The sequence below is a fragment of the Brienomyrus brachyistius genome, chromosome 1 (assembly GCF_023856365.1).
Source record: "Brienomyrus brachyistius isolate T26 chromosome 1, BBRACH_0.4, whole genome shotgun sequence".
Classification (NCBI taxonomy): domain Eukaryota; kingdom Metazoa; phylum Chordata; class Actinopteri; order Osteoglossiformes; family Mormyridae; genus Brienomyrus; species Brienomyrus brachyistius.
The window spans coordinates 53285012-53309984 of NC_064533.1; the positions used below are offsets into that span (position 1 = coordinate 53285012).

At 47.4% G+C, this 24973-nt stretch overlaps 1 protein-coding gene across 3 annotated transcripts; it reads right to left on the reverse strand.

Annotated features, from left to right (window-relative positions):
* Positions 1–1254: 1254 nt before the first annotated feature.
* Positions 1255–24959, reverse strand: LOC125745235 (methyl-CpG-binding domain protein 5-like). 3 transcript variants are annotated; one of them, XM_049017912.1, is made up of 10 exons: positions 24825–24959; positions 13963–14650; positions 12862–12964; positions 12532–12718; positions 10186–12198; positions 7641–7852; positions 6427–7503; positions 6175–6248; positions 5355–5430; positions 1255–4544 (listed from the first exon to the last, which is right to left on the reverse strand). In XM_049017912.1, exons 2-10 carry the CDS (start codon positions 14073–14075, stop codon positions 4473–4475), a joined length of 3927 nt encoding a protein of 1308 aa, XP_048873869.1. In that variant the 5' UTR covers positions 14076–14650; positions 24825–24959; the 3' UTR covers positions 1255–4472. The 3 variants fall into 3 exon arrangements, 2 of the variants coding, with proteins under 2 accessions (XP_048873869.1, XP_048873955.1); XM_049017998.1 differs by lacking the exon at positions 24825–24959 and adding an exon at positions 15337–24777; XR_007398627.1 differs by having other exon boundaries at positions 4482–4544; positions 6164–6248.
* Positions 24960–24973: the final 14 nt, after the last annotated feature.

Here is a 24973-nt window from a genome sequence, read left to right on the forward strand (position 1 = left end):
TATATATATATATATATATATATATATATATATATATATACACACACATATACACACACACACACATATACACACACAAACACATATTCCGCTGATCTTATAAGGAAGGTGGAGTGATGATTTCTTAATGTCTTTGTTTTAAATACTTAATGCTGTTTCATTTAAATACAAATTTATGGAACTGAGTTTTTATCCATATCATTTGTACGCATCTTGAATTTATGTACTCTTCAAAGACTTTTACTTATTCTCCATTTTCCACATCCCCGTTCTTGAATAGCACTTCAAAAAGAGTTTGCAGGAGACATACTTTTCCTGAAACAGGCCTTACACATACACATGAAACCTGTTCCCTGTTAGGCTTTTTCTGTTTGGTCTTCGGCGTTTCAGAGATTCATTGTTGTACATTTCACAAAGAACATCTGCTTGTAAAAATGACAGGTTAAGTGGGTTACAACAGGTTTGACAGTGAGACATCAGCAATGCTTGTAATGGAACTGACAGTCTGTTCTAATCATGTACAAGTACTGACAGTGACCAAGATTTGTTTTCTGTTGCATCTATAGGCCTTACAAGAAGTATGTTTAGGTAAGCGATACTGGACACATTTACACTGAAAATCTGGATTCTGCTGGATCCAAAGTCAGTTTGTGGCATTGGGCTCCTGTATAGCTGGGGTGTTGAACTCAAGGCTCCACCACCACCTACGCCGCTGATTACGTGGTTGGATCCCATATACTTAAGATATATGATTGACCCACTCCCCATCAATACTAGCAAGTCAATTCATATAGCTGTAATTGTACAATATTACATGCCATATGCATGGTTTTCAGAGTACCTGGATAAGAAGCAGTTTTTAGCCTTATTTTAGATAAAGCTGAATATGGTTTGCTTTGAGGTACATTTCAAAACCTTATGCAGGCAGCACCATCTCATTACTAGTCATGGGATAACATGACCTTGAAAGGAACAAGCATGTACATGGTAACCAGAAGCGGTCACATGTACTGTGCACAGACCATGTGGTTGTTAAGTATGCCAGGGGGCAAAACCAAGCACTTTTTTTGCAATACTGCATTGGCTCCATGGTTGTGTGGAATAGCATCTGCTGAGCAGCCTGATTCCTCATCTGTTACTTACCAGAACTTCGATCCCTCTCTCTACATTGTGAGCTGTGTCTAAATGCATGCAAAGCCATAGTTATGATTTGATGAAAATGTTAAAGCAAACAAATAGCATGGAAATAGTATATACTCAGTACAGCATCATTTTATTGCAACTGAATGCAATGTATACCTTTTGTAAATCCCTTTGGAAATGCTAAACACAGCACACCAAGATTTTAGACAAATGTGGCCACCTTTGATCATCTGTATTTTAAAATATAGCTTTCTAAACTAAAACTACTCCTGCCTTAGAAAGATAAAAAAAGAGTAGTTCTGAAATGCAAATAATCTCCTTTAAATATTTATAACGAGCAATATAAACCAAGATATGCCAACAAATTTAAGTATGAATGACCATTTTGAAATTTTAACGTGGTGTAACGTTGCTGAAACTGTTACATTGGTGCACCGACTGCATTTCTCACATGTATTTACATTACAATTCTGCTTACATAAAACAGAAATTAAAACCAATGATCATCTTCCAAAAAAATATATTTCTAGCACCCACGCCAACACTATCTGCAAAAACAAACTCAAGTGCTTAAATATACTTTACAAATTCAAGTGTTGACACAATTATATAAAACAAAAATGTTTTGGTCATACTAAATACAGTTTTTAAGGGGGGGGGGGTGCAAATACTATATATAAACACTCACAGGCACACTATCAAAGAAAAACCACAAAACAATAGGAGAACAACTCAGGGGAAAATATATATAAAAATATATTTTTAAAGGGAACACATCAAGGTTTAGACAATGAAAACAGTGGGATGTTGAATGACAGATCTGACACGTGGGATTCAGTTGTGGTGGATCTCCAAGCCATTGCACAAGAGGCAGAATGAACTTTACCAATGGGGCTGATGTCTCTTTCCTGGCATCAGTCATGTGACTTTTACACAGGCTTTCAATGCATCGTGATACATAATTCAAAGCACTGCCTGACTGTGGACCTCATTGGACAAGGAGGCTATTTCATCCGTTTTCGATGGTTAAAAATTAAAAGCAAAGCTTTGGACTAATGATTCCTGGGTAAAACACTGAAAAAAATGTGACCATGCAGGAGCACAAACAGATCTGCCTGTTAAAATACAAGTGGACAATTAGACACACTTACGGCAGAATAAACACAAGCAATCGGTAACTATGGCAACATGCTGTCCAGCCCCTTGGATGCATAAATACTGAACTAGGTATGGATCCATCTGTTTGAGAAGCTTGAAGTGGTCCCTCCACACACAGTTATAAAGCAGGTGGTGTTGGTCCATTCACTGAATTATTGGTGGCTCCCACAGCTCCTGTCCCCTAAAAAGGCAATCCCAACACTGAGGGACACTGGAAACAGCATCCCAGACCAGTAGCTGTCCTGCTCTTTGCGCTCTGGGGGAAGGTTCATCCTCGATGAAGTAAGAGGAGTGACCATCCTCTAGGAAGGAGTTGAAAAACACAACAAACACTGCAAACACTGTAGAAGGAACCCTACATGAAGCTTCCAATGGACATCCACCGAATACTGCCAGCAGGGACCATTCTGCTTCAGCCCTCCCACCTGATTATTGCATCTGAACTGTCAAATCCTAATCAATTAAAGACTAATCAAATCTTCTCAGTGTGATGCTTATAAAAATAAGTAGTGTCTACTTGCAGAAATATGTACCCTAAGAAACAGCATTGTCTTCCTGAGTCATCTGTACTCTATTAAATTACCCAGTACCCAACCTAGCCATGTAACACAGACTAAAAGCAACGATGTAGGTACTGTGTGTATACACACAAACACAAAAACACACACAAATATTTATTAAATAAAAAAATATATTTATGTTAACTGCTAACGCTAATATTCTGTCCCTCCTGTACAAGAAAAAAATATATAATATGTACACACTAAGGCGCGTCAGTTTACAACTTCAGTATTATTGCCAACTATTATTTCGACTTCAAATAAATATGGTATATATTAATAATTTAAAAGCAAGAACAAAGATTAAGCCCGCTGTTTAAAAAAATAAAAACCAAAGCAGAGAGCAGTCCAGTCTCTGGCAGTTGATTTCAGGTCACAAAGACCGTGTGGCTTATTTGGATAAACTGCAGCTGGAGTGTTAAAGGGGAAGGACAAAGTGACCCATGTGTCTTGATGTTTCCTTGATAAACTAGACCATTCCCAGCACGCTTTATATAGCGTAATAAATGCATATTGCAGTGCAGTGGCCAGACAGATGCATACCCTGGTTTTCCTCGAGTTACTATTTCCCTTTGTCAAACTATAATCATGCCATATCTATTTTTACTTGCTTTACTCACACAACTCTCATATTTACTCAAATGTCCTCCTGCGGGGTTGCAGCATCAATAATACTAAAGGAAAACTGCCGATTTACTATTAATGGATGAACAATTGATTATAAACCCAGGACTTTCATACAAATCTTCCCCATGATACCAATAGCAATGAATCTGTCATCAGTAAGGAGTAACAGAAAGGGCCTGAACTCACTTCAACAACAGACTATTGGCTAGACTAGAGGGGGCAGGGCTAGTGCGTCACACTGGTGCTGTCCCGTTCCTTTTCCATGGGGAATTAGAAGTACTTCTGGCTGGTAAAGTTCATTCTGTTCAGACAAATGTATAGGATCACTTTTCAGGCGTGAAGTGTACATCATTATCCAGGGATTACATAAACCACACCAGAAGTCCTGCCATCCAGTACAAAACAGCAGTCTTCCATGTGATCATAGGAAAGGTTTAGGCTGCATTTTATCATCATCATTATTATTAATCCCGGAAACACTCTATGTTGTATTGACTGTACTGAATAAAAACCAGAGTTTTGCACACATTTTCTGCTTTTTTTTGTACAATAAAAGATAATGTGCATCAGGTATACTTGTACATGACAATATAATACAATATATACAGCTTTTCTAAATATCACCATGAGATTTCTGAATTGTCTATGTACATATTGAAAATGTATCAGAAATATTTGGACTGAATTTTTTCATATGTATGCGTGTTCTTTTTCCATTTAGTTCTTTCAGTATTTTAGAAAAAAATAGTTCTTCAGCACGCTGCAGGCGAATTGCATCTGCCGCTGTACAGTCTCTGATTGGCTAATCCAGCACCTTCATGGTCAGTCTGTGTGTTGAGGCAGAAAGGGAGGAGACATACTGTACCACTGCTTGACCATAGCACCTGGGGATGGGGTGGGGTCGGTGGGTGTCACTGAAATGTTAAGACATTGTATGTACACAGTTCCATGGTTGGGCACTGGACCGATGGCTAACATTCAGTGTTATCTGGAGATCTTCCTCCGTTTGAGTTTGGGTGGCTTGACCTGTCTGTCTCGTGGTGGCATCTGGTGGACCTGAGGGTAACAGACAGAGGGCGCTGTAAGAACCATCCATCCATCTTCTTTAACTGCTTAATCTATTCAGGGTTGCAAGGGGTGTGGAAGCTATGGGTGCAAGACAGGGAATAACCCAGGATGGGATGGCAATCCATCACAGTGCACACTCACACACCACTTATTTACACATGTACACCTATGCGCCATTTGTTAACTACAAATAACCTCAGCATGTTTTTGGACTGTGGAAACCAGAGTACCTGGAAGAAACCCCACAAGGACATGGGGAAAACATGCAAACTCCACACACATGGAACCATGGCAGAGACTTCAACCGTGGTCCCAGAGGAGTGAGGAAACAATGTGAACTGTTGGTGCTCCTAACAGGGAGAGGATTTCTTCTGTCTGTTCTCCTCTCCCTCCATCACACAGTTATGTCAGGAGGCCAATTCTGTAGCAGTGAAAGATCTCTCAAGGTTGCCCCTATACCATCTCCAGTTTCCTTTATCACATCTATTTGCTGTACTTTCTAAGAGAACCTGTGGCACAGGGTAGGCCAGCAGTTACAGAAACTCTCAATGATCACTCAGAACTAGGTTCTTTCTTCACATTCCTCTCTCTCATTGGCAGCTTAGACGTGATTCCAGAATAGAGGGAATCCATCATTATCCAGAGTGACCAATCGGTAGGAGACCACTCCACATTTCAAGAATGAAAAACCACTTTTTATTTTTCTTGGTTTCACTGTAAATACATTCCCTGCATACACTTGGCAGAGAAGGTCAATTAATGACAGAAGAGCAGCGAGGCCAGTGCAGAGATACTCACACTTCCCGTCATGCTGTCCAGCCCGCTCATCGCCTCCTGTATAGCAGCCTCTAGATGATCATTTAGCTTTCCACCTCTGTCAGGAAAGGAGACATGATGCCAGGGGCCCCTAATCAAGCACATCCAGATGTGGATGTATACATAGCACAGTATACAGCACCATATGCATATATGAATAGGGAACACAGGATCTGCACATGCAGGTTTTCTCTAGCTGGACAAGGAATGAGAGATGTGACTAAGCTCTGAAGGGAGGCTGTGGGTCAGAAAGGTATCACACCCCTCCCACAATGAGGTCATTCAGACTGTCAGGCTGGGAAGCCACGCGACATGTGGGGGAGGGGCACACTTTAATAATACAAAGATCCAATGGGGGAGGGCTTTCATCTTTGACAGGGGCAGCATAGTGAAAAGACAGAGAGAAGAGCTACACAGATTTGACGCTCAACGCTGCAGGACCACACTGGATGCAGGAGAACCAGCCCGCATGGCCTGCGAGGGACCCCATGGCAGGAAAACACTGCAGCCAGCACATGGCTTGCCGGGCAGCCCCTCTCCGGAGAACCAGCACAGAGACTATCATTGGATACAGCCCCTACACCCACATAACTATTCATTTATATAAAAACTATAATTAACAAAAGTGCTGCACATGACGGATGGCTTATGGAACGAGGATTACTCTCACATCAGCACAATGCGTGGAGAAAAACCAATGAAAAAGCTACATGTACTGTATGAGCTGCTGAATGTGAATGGGGGACAGGCTGTTTACAAGCGTCTGTCTGCTTGATATGGTCTTCACATACATGTCACTTACTTCCCGTTCCTCTTCGTAGCCCTGCTGAGCGCTTCCAGGTCCTCTGTTAGTGTCTTCAATTTCTCTGGTTCCACCTGGGTGAAGAAACGAGCAGACAGATGCATCAAGAAGGCATCAGGGACACCTGGGGTTAGTGGCAGCATCTCATCTGGAGCAACGCAACCTCCTTTGAATGCTATGGTCAGATCAGCAAAGGTGGTGAGTGTGGGATTGAGGTAATGGGTGACATGGCGGGTTTGGGGAGCATCCCACCTTTCCCTGCCGGCTGTCCTGCACCCCAGGGTGGTGCGTTTGCTCGGCCGTGCCCAGTTTGCCGGCCCATGGGGGAAAGCCCTTGATCTGGCCCCACAGCAGGTCACCCACGTTGAACATGCGGGGCCGGTAGTGCAGGAGCTCACTGGAGCAGGGCGAGTCAGGGTTCCGTAGCTCCTCCTCACTGCTCAGGCTCTTGGTGTCAGAAGGACTGGGTGCACAGCCGTTGTGGTAGCCGTTATAGAGTCCGTAGTCCTTGGCAAGTGGGCCCTCCAGGCTGGTGGAGGAGCCCGGGGAGCCATCGTCGGCCAGCAGCTCTGGCCTGGGATGGCCCAGCATGTCCTTGTAGCTGCAAGGCAGTGGCAGGCCGCCATTCACCTGGCTGCGGCGCTCCACCGTCTGCTCCAGCCGCTCCCTGAAGTTGGCTGCGGCTCGCTGGCAGCTGCTGAAGTGAGGACTATCCTTGGGCTGAGTATTGCGGACGTGGGGGGGCTCAGGGCGAGGGCTGTCCCGGACACGGGCAGAGCACTCAAGGTACTCGTCGCCGTGCCATGGGGGAGGGCCATCCGAGCATGGTGTGGCATCATGCTCCCATTGTCCCCGGGGGGCACCGCGTCCTGGGGAGCAGAAGCGATCATGGTCTTCTGTGCCCCCGGGGTTGCCCTTCACACGCTCGGAGTCCCCGCAGGGCTGGCACCCCCCGTGGGGGCGGGGCTGCGTCCCTGTCTCCTGGCAAGACAGGCGCTGGCCATGGGCAACAGAACTGACAACATGAGGGAGGCCAACAGGCTCCCTGGTGGAGGCGGTGAAGGCACTCATGGCGCTCGGAGCAGGGGCGGAGGCGGGGCTGGCCTGGGCCATGACTTCCGCCGGCATGCCCTTGCTCGCCGACTCTGCCACCGTCCTGTAGATGGCGTCCACAGACTCACCCCGGTCCCCCTCGGAATGGGGTGCACAGGGGCGCTCCAGGAATGGTGGTGGAAACGGTGGCGTCACTGGGTGCTCAGGAAGTGACATCATGTCAGAGCGAGTGCTCATCTGCCTGTTGGGCATCGAAAGGCTCTCTGCCATTCCCGTCTAGAACAAAGTCATGTAAAAACAACCAGACATCATCATCATCATCAAAATCATAATACCTGATGAATGAATTTCACAAAGAAATTTGTGCACCAAGGCGCAATCTGTAGCCTAATTCATTTTCCTACATATCTCACCTGGAAGCTCTGGAAGAGGCAGGCCATGGGGTTGGAAGGGGTACTGACAGAAACGGGAGCTTCTGGAAATGGATGTGGGCTCTGGAATGTCGGGCCCCTTTGTGCCCCCTGCGGAACTCTGTTAGGCTGGGGGTGCGTGAGTCCGTTAAGGACAAGTGTCTGTAGACCACCCAGGTGCTGATTACCTAGGCCACAGTTCAGCAAGTCGCTACCTGCAGGAGCCCAAAGAGAATGCAACAAACAGGTGGTCAAAGTCGAATTTCTCAAGGTTATTTTGAAAACTTAACCAGTGCATTTCATTCAGTGTTAAAGAACTTAAGCACAGAATATCTTTGTGCATCAGTATACAAGACATCCGTGGCATTACAGTTCGCTCAATTTTATAAAGTCTATCATGATGAGTCATGAAATTCTTTATGAATTATTAATGTTTTAAAAGTCCTTTCACAGTGCAGAAACTGCATTAACTCAGGCAGAACCTTTGGTAATGTTTAAAACTGATTTAGAGTATGGTGTATTCCAAGAATATTTATAAAGAATGTTTTACTCTGATCTTTAGCACATTCCTACATTGGACTAGGGGCACATTATCCCAATGTAAGAAAACATTATTCACCTTTCACAGATTTGTTGCAAATTCCCCTAATTAGCCAATAGAGGGAGCTCTAAGTGTTGCCTTCAGAAAACAAGCTAATTGGCTTCCTCCCTTGCAAAAGGCCTCTGGGTCATACAGCGAAGGGAAGCTGCAGTCTGTGGGCTTTAATATAGCAAAGGGGGGGGATGCTACAACTGATTTTAAGAAACATGCCTACACATAGGAGGCAAAGCCACAATGGAAGAGGGTTTATGGGGTGGCTTTGAAGTTTACTGTCTGCAGAGCCACAGGGGTTGTCAACCTGTCAGCAGCTCCCCCATAACACAGACCTGCAGGCTAAAAACAAACTGAATGCCAGACACTCCAAGGGTTAGTTCCTGTGAACATCCAGAACCTCACACTTAACAACGACAACCTCCGTTTACATGAGACAGACCATGACTATCCAGACAAACGCACTGCATAGGGGGCATTTCAGCCAAAGTGAAAAATACCAGTTTTATTTTTGCCTTTCAGAAGTATGGATCCTAGAGGAAGAAAAGTGAAACACCACTGTCTGTTGAGTAGAGCTTAAAAAAATAGTGAGTGCATAGCTCATTTCAGGAGGGCAGCGGCAATCTTGTGTTCATCAATGTACAGTAAAATATCCAAGGTGATACTGAAAACAAACTACAAAAATGACCAATCAGATTAGCCTAGCTAATGTGGTGACTATGTACAGCAGGTTACTTCACAGGGGGAGAGAAAGGAATACAGATACAGCTGGGATAAACTAAGTCGGATCCTTATTCCGTCACACATGTGACGTCTCTTTGCTGTTTCCATTTTCTCACTCTATACCATCTCTAGCTAAAGAAAACTGGGCCTGCCTATCTGGTGGCTACAAGGCCCTCAGAGCCTCGGCAAAGGGAGTATGTCACTTCAGGAGGAGGGTGAGGCCAGGTTCACAGAGAAGCAGAACTGGGGAGGGGCAGGGAAACGATGCACCATCTTTGTGAAAGTGATGACGCAGCAGCTGGGCACACTTTGCCATGGTAACTGGGGTGGGGGTCGGGGCGGTATCTGCGCTTGGGTTCTGGGGGATCCCATGCAGCCGGGAGTCAAGGGAACAGGAAATGGTCAACATGCCAACCAGAAGAGAGCAGTAATACATCACACCCAACTTCCACCAATCACTGACTGTTATCCTGCACAGAAATTAAAAATTACCAAGACCAACAACCTCTGCGGCTTTCGAGTTCTCATTTCACAAGAAACAAACAGTTTTCCAACAGGGAGCCAAATTAAAACATTTTAATGCCCAGTCAGGCTACACTTTACCCTAAAAAGAGAGGTGAGCTGCTAATAGGCAGCCAGAATGACAAATGTGGCAGGGGGGCAGTTCTGTACGATGGCCAAAATAAACACATTCAGTAAAAACTCAGGTCAACTGCTGTATATTTGTAGAGTAATGGGCACTTATGAGGACGACTATTGGCTGGAAATACAATGATGTATACTGATCACTTATCTGGGGAAATTAAGCAACAGACACCCCGTGACCTGAGTGTCAAGTGAATGATAGTATAGTCAAGAACACACACAGAGTACGCCTTAAAACACAGCTAGCTCGCATGCAACCTGTCATCAGTGGAATCTCCTTCTGATCGATAAAGGGTGTATGAGCGCGGAATGCGATCGGTTTACAGCATCTGCCAGATCATAAGTGTACCGCCACAGTCCAGACGCTGCACCCAAACATTACGCAGCTGGGAAAGTTAGGGCTTAGTGTAGAAATCTCCAAATGTGTTCACAGCAAGTGAGTCGGGACCAATCTTTTTCTGGCTTCCATAGCAAACTTTTAGCATAGCTTGAGGCACAAGGTCATCCCATTGCATGAAAGGGACGAAACTCATTCATTCACAGATTTAGGAGTATCTCCTGCTGGTCACAGATCCACATTGGACATACCTTGCTCCGAGATGGACTGCATGCAGACTTCCCCATTGACTGCAGATGCAGCAGTCTGTTCCCTGGAGTGAGGGTGGCCATGCGTCTGGATATGGTGTTGGTGGTGTTGCTGCAGGTGGGGATTGGAGTGAGCCAGCGACAGGTGGCTCCCCGATGAGTTCAGAAGACGGCTGCCTGGAGCTCGTGGCCCACAGCCCACCATCGCTGAACCCTGGACCTGGCTAGGCAGCCCCAGTAACGGACCCTGGAGACCGTGGGCCCGCCCACGCATAGGCCTGCCGTCCATGCCAGCGCAGAGCTGCCCTCCTCCGGTGGCGTGGAGCCGCGTCGGTACCTGCGGACCCTGCAGGCTGGGTTCCCCAAAGTGTAGCTGGCCAGCCACACTGTTCCCGGCACTTAAGGAGCTGTGGCAGCTCATGGATTGGAGTAGCTGTGCCATGGAGGTGCTAGGGTGAAGGCCAGCGTGCCGCGTCGCCTTCCTGGCATGCTCCGGGGGCCCCATGGGGGCTGTGGGCTCTGCCTCGGGCTGCTTGCGCTTCCTCAGCGAATCCTTCTGCTGGGCCATGAGCTTGTCCCGCAGCGCAGCTCGGCCACTCTGACCCTCGCTGCTGGCCGCTGCTGTGACACTTGGTGGGAACGCTGGGGGCAAGGGGCCGTGACTGTCCACGCTTGCCGGGCGAACCCCGTTAGCGCCGCTGCTGACTCCGCCCGTCAATTTGTTTTGATTGGCTAGCTGTGCTTTGGCTGCTGCTGACAGGAGGCTGCTGGCTGGGAAGGAGGCGGCATTATGCTGATTGAGGATCTGGTTGAAGGGCATGCCCAGTAGCCCGGGGTGGGTTTTCTGGGGCATGGCGCTGCCTGAGGCTGGCGGGAACAAAGCACCGTGCTGACTGCTGTGGGTGCTATTCATGCCCACTGGCAGCTGCTCCTTGTATAGGTGGTGCGTATCGGGCTTTGTGGAGGGACTAGAAGGCATGGAAGGCCGTGGCGAACCCATTGAGGACCTGGGGGATCTGGGAGGGGCTTTAAAGCCACCGCAGGTTGCTTGGGCGCCCCCTGGTGGCAAGGTGAAGCTCCCATGTTCAGAGGAGGAGGAGGAGGAACGAGACCTCTGGGGTGAGGCCTCGACTCGACACATGGTGGAGGGCGCCAAGTGTACCGGCGAGGTGACTGGCGGAGAGGACACAGATGTTGGGGCAGCGTGCTGAAGTCTTGGCGGGTGTCCACCATGGCTGACAGGTGCGGGCTTGACCGTCGGCAAGGGGAGGTTGCTCGGCAACGGAACAATGGCCGGGGGGATGTTTACATTCATCACTGGTACCTGAGAGTGGACACTGGGTTGGAAGCCAGGTGGATTCATCACCAAGGGGCCCTGGGTGAGTGGTTTACTAGGGATGGGGTCCAGGATGCCAAGGGGGTCCTTCTCGGAGGTCACCTGCTTCTTCTGCAGGACACAGGGTGGGGGTGGTAGAGGTGGTGGTGGCGGCGGCTTGTGGTGAAATCCGGTGCGGGAGGCATCCATGCCCGGGGCAAAGCCGCATGGGGGCTTCTTCATGATGGGGCTTTTGGCAGCGAGGGTGGGAGAGAGGGGCACGCTAGCTCTTCCCGCCATGGTGCACGATAGCTGAGAGACAGGGGAGCCACGGAGCAGAGTGTTGGGCGTGGCTCTGACAAAGGCATCTGGGCTCCCCAGAGGGTCAGTCCTGGGGGATGGGGAGCCATCGCCATAGACCAACGAGCCTGAGGAGCCGGGACTCAGCAAGCCGCCGTGCATGGCACGGTACGGAGACCTTCGGTCCTGCTCGCCGCTGCCCAGCCTCAGCCGGGGCCGCCCGGCATATGGGTCAGTCTGCGTTGCCATGCCCAAGTCCTGCTGGTATGGCCGCTGTCCCGGAATTAGGGCCTTGAAGGGGTTCTGGCAGTCAGCAGCCAGGGAGTTGGGTGGCCTGTCATGAAGTTTGCTTCTTATTGCTCGGGGAGTCGACGAGCGAGCAACGGCTGGCAGCGTGGTGTCTGTGGCAGAAACAGCGACGGTGTAATACTAGTTTATACACATTACACTGTATCATTCTGAGTACCACAGTCCTTGCAATAAATTAAGAGACCCAAGTTTAAAATGTAGGCTGACCTCTCAGATTGAGTAACTGCAGTAGATCAAGTGGGCATGATGGACACTGCTAACTGTAACACCATCCGAAACACACTAGTTACTCACAAGTTACTGAGGGCAGCCAGAACCTCTGAGCTGGCCTGGATGATGGGGCCCCCAAACCGTCACTCCAGACCCCCAAACCAAAAAATTGGCATTCATTTAAATGGCCGATGCAGGAAGGTTGTTGTACTAACCTGTGACCCCCCTCGGACTGGGTAGAGCCGAACCGAGAGAGGGATTCGGAGTCTCCATGCTCTTGTGCAGTGTTGCCACGGCGATGATCTTCCTCTTGTGGATGCAGAGTTTGGTGACGTCTTCATCAACCTTGGCATCCTCCGCCGTCCTCTGCCTGACGGCAGCTCTGGGATCAAAGTTGAACACCTAGGAGGGGTGGAAGTTTGCGTTTCTGTACCGCCCAATGGTAGCATGCCTAAAACCCAGCAAGAACCACGCTGAACCAGCTTCAGATACTTCAATGATCTGGCTTGATAATACAAGGCCAGCTCGAGCTGGCTCTAACTCACCTTGGGCAGGATGAGGGGACATTCCAGGCCACACTTGCAGGTGCCATCAGTCAGCAGGTAAGTCTTTACCTGCTCCAGGCAAGAAAGCATGGAGCCACTGGGACTAAGGAAGTCAGAGAGAAGGAATTACAAACAGACACTGTCAAGGCATATGAATGAGCACCTGCATGATGTTGCAACCCAGAGGCTAGAAAGGGTATCACAGCTCACATTTTGCTGGTCAATTTGCTGGGTGGCAACGTCATTCATCTAAACGATGCTTGGCTGGCTTATGAGGCACCAAGTGACTATGGGCTATGCAAGAGGGTGGGAATAGAGATGGTGACAGCAAGTAGAGGTCAGCTGACAGGGCACCCTGGTGGGCGTAGAAATGTCCGACACAGAAATGGACACTGCTAACATCTGGGTTACTAAAAAATGGGGGAGTAAAGGCTCAGCATCAAAGCACCACCAGATCCATTATCGTGCCAAGTGGGGAGGAGGGGAGGACTCCAACAGCGCCTGCCAGTGTCAGGCTGTAGCCACGGAGACGACAATGCCAGATTATCAATCTACGTATACAGGCACATCACAAGTCTCACTGCCACTTCAAATATGCTTGACAGGACATTGGGAACATTTCTCAATCTCCTCCATGATGGCCGTTTGTGGATTCTGCCCCGTGTTGGGAACCTTCTGTGTTTCAGGTTATGTCTCGTATGAACCTGCCCATCAGGTACTGGGTGGGAAAGCAGGCAGTCGATCTAATGCATCACCACCATGTGCCAGCCATCAGGTTTGCAAACACCTTCTCCACCACCTCGTTAAGGATGACATTACCTGACCTCAACACAGCAGACCATGAAACCGGTGCCCGTAACATTTCTGTTTTGGAAATTGCAATATTTCATGTCCATTTATACAGCTGATAAACCTGCCTGATTAGAAAGTCTGACGTCAGGTCCATCTCGCTCACAGAGTTCGCTCCCCCGCCACTGAAAAGGGCTGCCAACCCCTCTAAGCAGTCACCTGTCTAGTGCCGTGATTCTTGCCATAAGCCTCAGACTATTGAGCAGTTATGAAATGAAATAACCGGGTTGATGCACATGACTCAGCCCTTACCTTATGTACACCACTCCGCCAGGTCCTGCCTCCCGGCGCCAACCAATGGGCACCTGCACAGCGAAGGGCGGTCCTTCCCTGTCCGCTCCATAACACTCTTTTCCTCCATTCATGGTACAAGTTCCTTTGGAGATATCACACGTCCATGAGTGTCCACAGGCTACCTGCCATCCTGGGTCATTCGAAGGGGGGGGGAGGCTGTGCGCCACAACCTGGCACTCAGAACCGTCTGCTACGGAATCGGAGGTGGGTGAAGGGGAAGGGGTGAGGAGGCACGGGCCGGGTCCAGGCCTCGGCTCTCCTTCAAGCTCTGATGAGAATCTCCATCATGGCGTTGGTGTCACTGGGAGGGGGAGGGACCTGAGCTGAGGTTGGAGGGCACGGTGGGACAGTGGTTTTGGGCCCTACATAGAGCAGGTCAGGGAGGCAGCCTTTTGCACAAGCACATGGCTTATACTTCCGTGGTTTGGGTTGGGGGGGTGGGTTAGGGGACCCTTCCCGTCACAGGGGAGGGCGGTGCCCAAGGAGGCAGGGCTGCTCTCGACTGGCTCTGAGCACTCTCATTTCTAATGATGCAAGTACATCCCGGTGACTGCCGGTGTCCTGCCTGCGGTGCCTCTCATCGCCGGCGGATAGTCAGTTCAGCTGTGTGATGAGCCGTCCCACGTCTCCTCTCATGGTGTCCGACCTGGGGACCGGGGACAGGATGGTGTGAGATCTTCAGAGGGTAAGCATGTTCTGAGAAACAAAGAAGTGCAGCCCTGTCTATTCAGGAGAGGAAAAAGGACCCTTAGAAAAAACATCAGTATCCCAAGTAAACATTTTTAAAATAGGGTAAATTACTAAGTATTTACAGGTGCGATGACACAGATTTGGAAACACCACCACTTTTAAACCCATGCCTGATAAAGGAACGTCATCAGGAGGAAAATATATATAAAATAAGCATCCTGCCATCTCTGTTCCCGATGAACCTTCAGAGTAGATGCATTTTGTAGTCAGAACACCGGCAGGAGAGAGACCAGGCAGAAAACAGGTCTGGCTGCACACGTGTCCAGCCAGGCATGACGAAGCTAAGGGAATCAAAGCAGGGGCGGCACTCAGGCTGGGGGATGGAGACACCCCCCAACTCCATCTCCGTTTATTGCCAAAGACACGGACCAGGAGCAGCAGAAGCATACTTAAAGGCTGAGAGCCAATGAACGGGGGTCGGTGAGTCACAGTGATGTCGACACAAACTGACACGGAAGGGGATTCCGCTCAATGCTAATTATAGCCGCAACAGCCTCTTCCTCCCTCACAGGTAACAGTGAACAGCAGTATTTTATATATATATATATATATATATATATATATATAAAAAACAAATCCCACCTTCAGGGTGAATCACATGTGCATGTGATAAGCTATCACGGTGTGGGGGTTGTATAAATAAATAAATAAAATAATAAAAATAAATAAAAATATTCCTGCTCTTTTGATCAGCAACTCATTCTGTGGAAGGCAGTAATAAAGATGAGGGGGGTGGTAGGGGTGACCTCATCATAATGTTCCACTGAGGAGTCCGATTAAAACAAAAAAGAACAGGACGAACAGACAGGAGGGGCGACTGTAGGTATGACTGAGCTACGCTGCAGTACGTGAGGAAGCAGAAGCCCTCAGTGCGGGACCTCTCTGACACAGGGGACCCAGCCTGCGACAGTCAGCCCTTTCATTCACCAGCCGACCCCAGATCATATCCATTCAGAGTTCTTTTTAAATCGGCTTTAGTGCAATTACAGGCTGCGATGCGCAAGCTCGCATCGCGCCGTGTGACGTTTTCCGCCGTCGCCGTCCATCAGGCGTGCAGCCCACGGCCCAGGCAGGGAGGAGGAGCCCGGGTGTCACATTACATCACGGATGCTCTCGCCAAGCATGAATCACGCTCACAAAGTGCATTTCCTGTCGCCAGTGACTAATGCTGGGCATCACGTGCACAAAAAAAACCCTTGAAATTAGATTGAACGTGAGCAGAGGCACAGAGATGGACCTCCCAGGCACTCAGCACAGGCCAGACGTCTGCCTGAAGCGAGGAAGTCTCCTCTTTCCCTTCAAGGCAGAGACAAACCTGCCAAAATGCTGGCTTCATCTTAAACTGCATAGATCCTGCAGTGTAACACTTAATAGCAATATTGAGTTTACATTATTTGTTTTTAAATTAAGTTTAGTGACAGAGTTGCACCAGGGTAACAGGTTTTTCTGACAGACAGGCGGGCCCCAAGGCTGAGCGGATGCATCAAATGCAGGACACACACCGAGGTCTCAACACTTTCCAGGAAAGAGGAACCAAAATGTAGGCCAGACCACCTTCTGGCCTGGTATGGTTGCAAGGGGTGACCGGCAAAAGGCAGCACTCAGAAATTATTTCTGTGTGTGTGTGTGTGTGTGTGTGTGTGTGTTTTAGTAACTATCCATCCTGACAGAAGGGAATAATTTGCAAATAGCATTACTGCGCCCTGGTGGACTACTGTTGAGATGAAAAATGTGACAAATCATTAAAACCTAACCATAACCCCTTGAATACCTTTCCACATATCCATGGAACACCTTCAATCCTCTTTATAAAAAGCCTATCATAAGAGTCACATTTTTTGTAAAGCCCTCCACACTGACAACATACACCTGCAGTACACACTTTTCAATAAAAATGCACACCTTCCTCTTACTGGAACTCGTATAGTGAGAGCAGTAAAATGTTCGCCATCCAAGCCACAATCTCAGAACATACATTATAGTAATTGTTGTCTGCGACAGGACTGTTATATTCATTCACTGAAAATGAAACAGATCATTGGGAGAGAAAAAAATTAAAAATTAAAACCCCCACAGAAGCTGCACTAAACAATGATACATGGGACTACATTAAAAACTATGGCGGGTCACCACGTAACCTAAGCCAATATCCAATTCCCACAATTCCTGAATAATTGATTTTTTTTTATACAAATTAACCCTTGGCAGAACTGAAATTAAAGAGGCCCACAATAATCTGTGAGGAGAGACCGTGTGCTATTTGAACTCAATATTCTCGACTGTCAATAAATAACCTGGAATGTTTACAGCCCGGGGGCCACCCTTAGTGTATTATGCTCATATAAGCCCTGCACCATGCTTCGTTTAAAGGAAACCCACATACATACAACACTGGGGGGGTGGGCAGATGACAGCCTCTGAATGAACCATGCCCACCCATCCCATTTGGTTTTAGTGGCAACGGTACCAAGCCGTTCCTATTTGCCAGACGTCATGCATCCGTCAATGGCTTAGGTACGTGCAACACTTGAGTCAAACCACAGAATGTTTTTTTTTTAAACTCATGTCAATGTGTTAGCTGGCCACAACAGGGCAGGAGAGAGATGAGGGTTTGAGGCAACAGTTTGATTGACGGTTCCTGATGCCAAAGCAGCTCAACACCACACCGTAGAGAAAAGCAGTTACCAGGAAATAGGTTTTAAATGTCCACAAACCATAGGCTTCATTCCGAATTTGCTCCCAGTGTAAAGAATTTAACAGCCAGACAAATATGCATCACAGTAGCCTGATTTGTTGGCGTGCAGCTCATGCCAGACCCAGCAATGCAGCGCATGGCTCAGCGTGAACCAAACACGTTTTAAGCACGGAGTCAGAACAAGGATCACTATCCAAAAATGAAGCAGAAGAGGAAATGTTAAATCCCAATTTCTTTAACAGCCAGCCTGCATCAGGAGGTGACACTGCAGAAGTGTTAGATTTTATTTTTAACCAAGAGCTGTTTTGTTTTTAGCAGTTTCTCTCGATGTTGGAGGTTCTTTTGAATGTGACCATATGTTCCATCAACTGGAGTTCTACACATCATCTCATCACCCTTCAAGTCGTCTTCAGCAGGAAGCTGACCAGGACTCCCTGGGTACATTTTTATCAGTCTTAACAAACCTCTAAGCGTCTCTGAAGGCTATAGCACCAATCCTGAAAAAAGAACCGGAAGATAAAAAGGAGGCCATGTTTGTCTGTCCACATGACCAGGACAGCAGGCCCTGAGATAAACATCACCCTCCACATCCTCAGACAGACATCATACCCCCCTGGGCCCTATGCTCTGCCTGATAGGAGGAGAGATATTTGAATTTAAATGTGACTCAGAGGGAACACTTTGGTTTGCTGCCCTCCATGACATTTCCTGCTCCTGGCTTAACAACATGAAATGCAGTAGGTGACACGTCAAGGAAGCAGATAAGTTACAGTTGACCTGCACCGAATTCTGACGACACCCGAGGAAAATCAATGAAGGCGATGGGGTCTTAGTGTGAGTGCGGTGCTGCATTAATAGAAGGCTGATTCTCAGTCAATTAAAGGACAGCCATCACCATTGCCCGTTTCCATCTTTGTGCAGTGCTCTGGAACACTGGGTTACCAGCTGGAGACCCTCCAATATATTATATATGAACATGTGCGTCTGCACACACACCTGCACACACTCTACTCCAAACATCCTCTTCAGGCCCCCGTTAAAGTCACATCACAAAGAAATTCATGTTTCAAACAATAATACATTAGTTTGAGAAATTATTTGGCTTAGTTACTACAAGTTGATAGGAAAGGTGACTACTGAGCAGTCAACAGGTGTCTCTAATCATTCCGAAATAAGTAATCAGGTTTAACTTGCAAAGCCACCAGAGTGTGGGGCTCAGTAGGACCAGGCTTGGTGACAACTGGCCTGAATGACATCATCCACGCCTCTCCTCAATGCAAATGCACCCAAGGCGTCTGGTTTCTGGAAGGCGTCCAGCCAAACAAAGGGAGCTCAGTCCGTGAGGGCTGCACCTCAGCACCCCACACACCGAAAGGGAAGCCTCACCGCTGAAATAATCCTGTCTCCCTGGGCGCCGGACCCCACACTGGAGCTCTCTGGACCCGTAACACATGGCATCACCCAATCAGATCACCAGATTGTGCGATGGCTAATTCAGCCCACTGACAATGGCGGCCACATTAACAGTCTGCCCAGGGAGAGGTGACCATGCCGGCAGCTGAAGAACAGACATCTGAAGGGTCTTTTAAAGCCGCCCCCCATGCCCCCGCCTTGGCTACAGCCACCAAGGATCTGGGAAGAGGCGTCTGAAAGGAGCCCGCTGAGGCCAAGCCTTCTCACTCCTCAGGCTGCTTCCAGGGGCCAATTAGGCGTCGCTTCTGTTTTCTGAAAGAGAGAGGCTGAGGGGCTGCATCCAAGCACCCCCCGGGCATGAAGCTCACTCTGGCTGAAGGGCAAAACGGCGGGGAGCGGCGGCACTGTAGAGAGGCCACGCCTCCACCCCGGGCTCGCAACACTCGCCTGACCATGTTGCAGGCCGTGAGTGCCAGAGGGGAGTCTGACTGTAGGGACCTGTTGCAGGCACATCTAAGAGACTCGGCTGTGACGGGAAGCAATCACGCTGATCTCAGCCTCCGGTGCTGACTCATTACAGGATCATCTGATGGGGTGGGCTGATCATACTGTGGGGGGAGGGGGGTTGTATCTGAATGGCCAAAGCTCTGCTCTTCCAATTCGGGCCTTCCTTGTACTGCAACTGAGGGGGCAAACCACAAAATGCAGCTCTGCCCAGGAAGAGAGGACAGGATGGTGGGAATTCGCTGTATTCCTAAACATAAGGTTCAGTTGCAAAACCAGGCCTCAGACTCCCGGGAGCTCTCAGCACCCCTCCTTCATAAATAAGGAGACCAAAAGCGGTTCAGACCTTCCCAGGCTCCCAATACCTCAGTTCATGGGTGTGAGTAGCTTAACCAAAGCTGCAAACACGTTTTATTGCTACAAATGAAATTATATTCAGCCATAACTGGTGTGACATATTCAGCCATCACTGGTGTGATGTTTTCATGGACACAGGGAGAGCCTCCAAGGTGTCAGAACAAAATCACTGCAAGGGGGGAGGAATGAAACATATGTGCTTCATGGGCTCAGCCATTAATTGCAGTGCATGTAACATTAGCAGGACAGCCTGCAACATTAGCTGAACTGGTTACTAGCTAAGCTACCCACTCCTGTTAATGTGACATGCTAACTGGCTGAAACAGCATTTAATATTAGCAGGCGTGGTTATATAGCTAAGAGGGTCCGTAATATAGGCAAGACTAGTTAGCTAAATTTTACAGCCTGTAAAATTAATAGGAGTGGTTAACTAGCTAAGGCATCCTGCACATTAACAGGAGACGTTATCTAAGACAACATATAACATTAGCATGAACATCAGTAGGCAACTATGCCCAGTTTGTCCACCAGCAAATATTAAATAATCTTCAGTGAAAGGACTTTATACACACACACACACACACACACACACACACACACACACACACACACACACACACACACACACACACACACACACACACTTCATTCGTTGAAGAATTCCAGCCAAAGGTTGTCTTCTCCCTCTTTGTTTAAATATTAGAATAGGAAGCAAGTTAACCAGTTAAACCGGATGCAAACTGGTATCGGACTGAACAAATGCTGCAGCAAGCGGGGTGAGTTGAAGGGAACTGGACGGGTTGGCAAGGTCATGTGACACTGCACCATAAGCCAGCCTGCTGCCAGTGCAGATCACAGCACCAGGCCACACTTCAGGGCTGTGTTTGGAGGATGCCACGTGGGAATAGGACACTTGAAAGCCAGCACATGAACAAAGAGGGAATACTCAGCAACTCCAAGACCCTGTATAAATGCCCCAGATGATGGACTAGCTAATTTCCCTGTCTTGGTGTGATCACAGTTCCACACCTAGAAGAGCAGCAGTACCTGGCAAATGAGAACCCTTAAAAGGGCCACAGTGAGACAACTTGGAATCTGTGGCCCCGGGAATGACATTAACTGAGCAAAGCCTAAGAGCCTTTTTGTTGGTTTTATGGTGGAGCAGTTAACCTTGGAGATGTACGGCTGGGCCGACTTGTTAAACAACAGTATTTTTTTCCCCAAGTAATCCAGTTCATCTTCTGCTCAGAAAGGCTATGAAAAAACATACAAGACTCGAAGAGCAAGTAAAAGTGGAGACGACTACCATTCTGAAAAGCATGAGGGTAAACAGGTTCTAAGTGAGCAACGTGGAAAAATGACCAGATGAGGTTTTGCTGGACTGGATCAGTAATTTCAGTCTTTAGTAGAGAGCCTGACTGGGGTGGGAAAGCTGGGTCATTCTCCAGTTGAGGGTCCCACTCAGTATGACTGGGTTCTGAACAGCCCTCCAGCACAATGAAAACAGAGTGTAAAAAAGCAGATCAACACATTTCTATGGTATGAAGGGGGGGGGAGGGAGGGGGAAGAGATAAAAAAGATTTCAGCACTGCCCAAGCAGCACAGGCATCCGCAGATGATCCCCAAGCTGGGTGGCAATCTTCGAACTCTGACATTTCACTCGTGCTTTTCCTGGTATAGGGTTGAATGGAGGACAGCCAATCGTAAAATGAGCAAAATAATTCACAGAGATTCACTTTTTCCCCTTCCAGTCTGTCCTTAAATTGCTCCAACGGCAGTAAAAACCATGCAGGGAAACAAGACAGCAAGTGAAGAGAAGCACAGCAGGGTATCAGAGCATGGCTCATGCCATACATGCAGGGGGAAAGACTCATGCATATACAAATTTGTTTCTGGAATACCAAATCACACTGCCAATATATAAAGAATTCCGCTATCTCCAATAAAAAGCTTTATCTAAGTGAATTCAGCCCTAGAGCTATTGGAATGGAATGAAATTGTACTGCTTCAACTATTCAAGGGGTTGGTTTTTTGGAAAGGTATAACTAATCACTGACTATAAAACATTTCACTTTGCTGATCATTTCTCTCAAATTTCAAAGAATGCGAAATATTTTCTCCATTAATTAAGGATGTTAAGCCTCGTAAGTGGCAGAGACATGTACACTTACTAATAACATTTGTTCATTAAGCAAGAGTTTGCTTAAGAAAGCCATGTTTATCCAGACTGTAATTTTGCAATTATGCAACTTCTTAATAGACCTTAAATTACATTTCAAACAGATGGAATTTCCATTAATTTCTATATAAAGCAAGGCATATTTTCATATCAAATTTATTATTTTTGCTGTTCGCAAAGAACATGGTTGCAGACCTGGTTCTATCAGACACGCATCTTCATGGGTGCAATTCAACTGATAATGTCCTGTCCCATCATGGGCACTGCTTGTCCTATGTACCATAACAACCTCTGCAGATCAGCCTGGTCAGGACGGACTGCTCAGTTGCACACTTTGCCAATTGATCCCAGACAGCACCAAAAGCGGCCCAGTCATCGCGTGCTACCCCCTGAACTAGATGGAGAATCGACGAGGAGACACACCAGATGGTACAGCTGTGCAGTGAGGTCCTATGTAGCTTTGAAGCACTTGGGGTGCATATTGTGTCACGTGACAGTGGCCAGAGCCTTCTGCTGAGGACTAGGAAACAAAGTCAGCATACTTCAAATCGGCATGATGTTCTATAAAAGTGCAGCAGTATATGCCTGAAAGAGAACAAAAGGTAGTAGAGTGATAACTGATACAGCAAACATTAGGGCTGTATCATTTAGGAAAAGTCAGTCTCCAGCACAATTGAGGAATGGCGTCCTGGGATGGCTTATGACATCTTACGTCGTAAGGGCCCTTAAGACAGCCTGTTTCTGAGAGGGTAAGCCATCAATCCATAAGAAAACCCAAGTTCTTCCACATTCACTGTCACGCTGTTAGTTCTGTTCTTCCTGCAGATGGATGTTGAAGGCAAATCCATTTAAAAGTACCCTCAAAAGTACACTAGGCCTTCAGGAGGCCCATACTGGACCTATAGCATCAGATCCCACAATAAATCAGTTTTGGGCTAAGCTTGCCTTCTTTGAAAAGAGTCAGCATAGCTTACCAAAAGACAATCGTGGAAAGATTTTACCCATCTAGAAACTCAACGGACACACATAAGTCAAAGTGTGGATGGGAAGTTATTCTGGGGACAGGGTGTCCTTGAAGGCACGTGATGATTTTCCTACAATATTTCACAATCAAACAAGCTCTCAAGTTATTCTGTAATCAGTCAGATATTTCACACACATAATGATGCAAAGACATGATAGCACAAAGAAGTCTCTGCCTTAGGACTTAAGATTTGTTCATGATTCTACCCGACCCCAAAAAAGAGCGTGGTTGATAAGAGATCACATACTCAAACACAAACTTCTGCAAAACCTTAAGAGATGAGTGTCAAATGGAAGATAAACTGAAGTACCTCCTCTCTAATTTGTACCACACCCTCTAAGATTCTGTTAGGGAGTACTTCACGGCACCTGTTCAGCATATCTATTTCCAAGGACAGCATGTGCAAGGGTCTGACCAAAGCCTTAGCCTTATGCAGCGCTGACGTTAGCTTCAGACAGCTTAACTACCGAACAAAGACTCCAGGCAAATGTTCTTAGCCTGCTAGAAGGTGGGCAGACCTCTGAAGGTTCCTCACCTTTATATACAACTTCAACACTCAACTTTGGCACAAATCCTCTTCAAATACTGTTTTGTATAGTACTATGGTCAAGGGCATTGTTTTAGTTCCAGACCGTCCTGTTCTCATTCAAAGTATCCAGTGGACTGTCTGCTCAGCTTTAAGAGACCAGAACACGTTTACTATAAAGGTCCACCAAGTTGGAAGAATTACACACAGAAGAATTGAGTTTAGTGTTAGGTGTGAAACCACTTAAAAGCAAATGTTGTGCAACCACACTGCCTGTTGGTGTTACTGTTAACATCTTAGGACCACAAGACTGAGCTAACCACTGTCACAGAACTAAATGAGCTACATCTCAATCTTAATAGGCCTCTTATGGATAGTTACAGGTAAAAATAACCAAAGCAGACATCCTGCATACACGTTAAGACCGGCTTTGTCAACCATGGATATGACGAGGCAGAAACTCAGCGCTGAAGAGACACAAGATATTATGGCTATAACGAGACTATTTTTCTTTAATCCAAAAACTGAAAACAACTGAGAATAATATACTGCTTCAATTTGTTTCCGTAGCAAAAACAATTACTCGACTCGTAAAACTGAGCCGGTAGGGGCAGCAACCATGGAAGATGTGCAAAGAAAAAGCACTGGCAAACACACTCACAAACATACACATACTACAAAATGAAATCCTGGTACAACGCCTCAGAAAGAAGCAGGATCAGGGAAGTCGTGCTCTGGTCACAGAGATGGTGTTCAATTTATCAAATCCAGAGCTGGTCGGGGTACTCTGCGACTCCCAGCAAGAAATCCAAACTGCCAAACGCAGTCTACATCATACCGGACCCGACCTACGTCAAACGGCCATATGTAAATACACACACACATACATACATTACATTCTTATATATTTATTTAAGCAATTGTGGGCCAGAGGTCTTGCAGGAACATAATTACAGCTCTACCAAGCAACTAATAATGCTATCTGAACTATTTAATTCCTTAAATTTACTGCTATGTTGGAAAAACGTTGTGTCAACTGGCAGAAAAGTGCATTAAAGTGAAGCAAAGTGCCGGTGTGCACCGTGTGACCGTCGACTGTCTACGCAGCAACCCGTCAGTCTTCACCACCAGCGACGGCGGCCGGGGCAGCTCCGTGCATCCCGACCCTTGCCTTGCTATTACACGGCCACCCACACACACCGGGGCGCACAAACGCACATTTAACAGCGGCCATCCCCGCCTCAGTCCGACGCGGTCCGGATAAATAAAACACGTCTAGAGGTTCATACTGCCAGCTAGCCTGCTAGCCTCCGAGGCTAACAAGGAGAAAAGGCTCCCGGAATGACTAGGAACTAAACGCGAGTTTACCTACCTCCGGTGCCCCCCATAGCAAAGCACGGCCCAGCAGGGTGAACGTAGCCAAGTTTTTATAATTTTAATTTTATTTCTGTGTATAAGCGGAGGTCCCCGTTGCTGTGAAAACCTCCTCCTCCAAGCAGGGCCGAGGAAGAGGGGAGCAGC

Excerpts from the sequence above, each read along its gene's own strand:
- LOC125745235 (XM_049017912.1), bottom strand. The coding sequence starts at position 14,075 with ATGAATGGAGGAAAAGAGTGTTATGGAGCGGACAGGGAAGGACCGCCC. Across the intron at positions 12,719-12,861 it reads GTCCCCTCATCCTGCCCAAG|GTGTTCAACTTTGATCCCAG; the intron begins GTGAGTTAGAGC and ends CACCCCTCCTAG. Across the intron at positions 4,545-5,354 it reads TGGACAGCATGACGGGAAGT|GTCCACCAGATGCCACCACG; the intron begins GTGAGTATCTCT and ends TGTTACCCTCAG.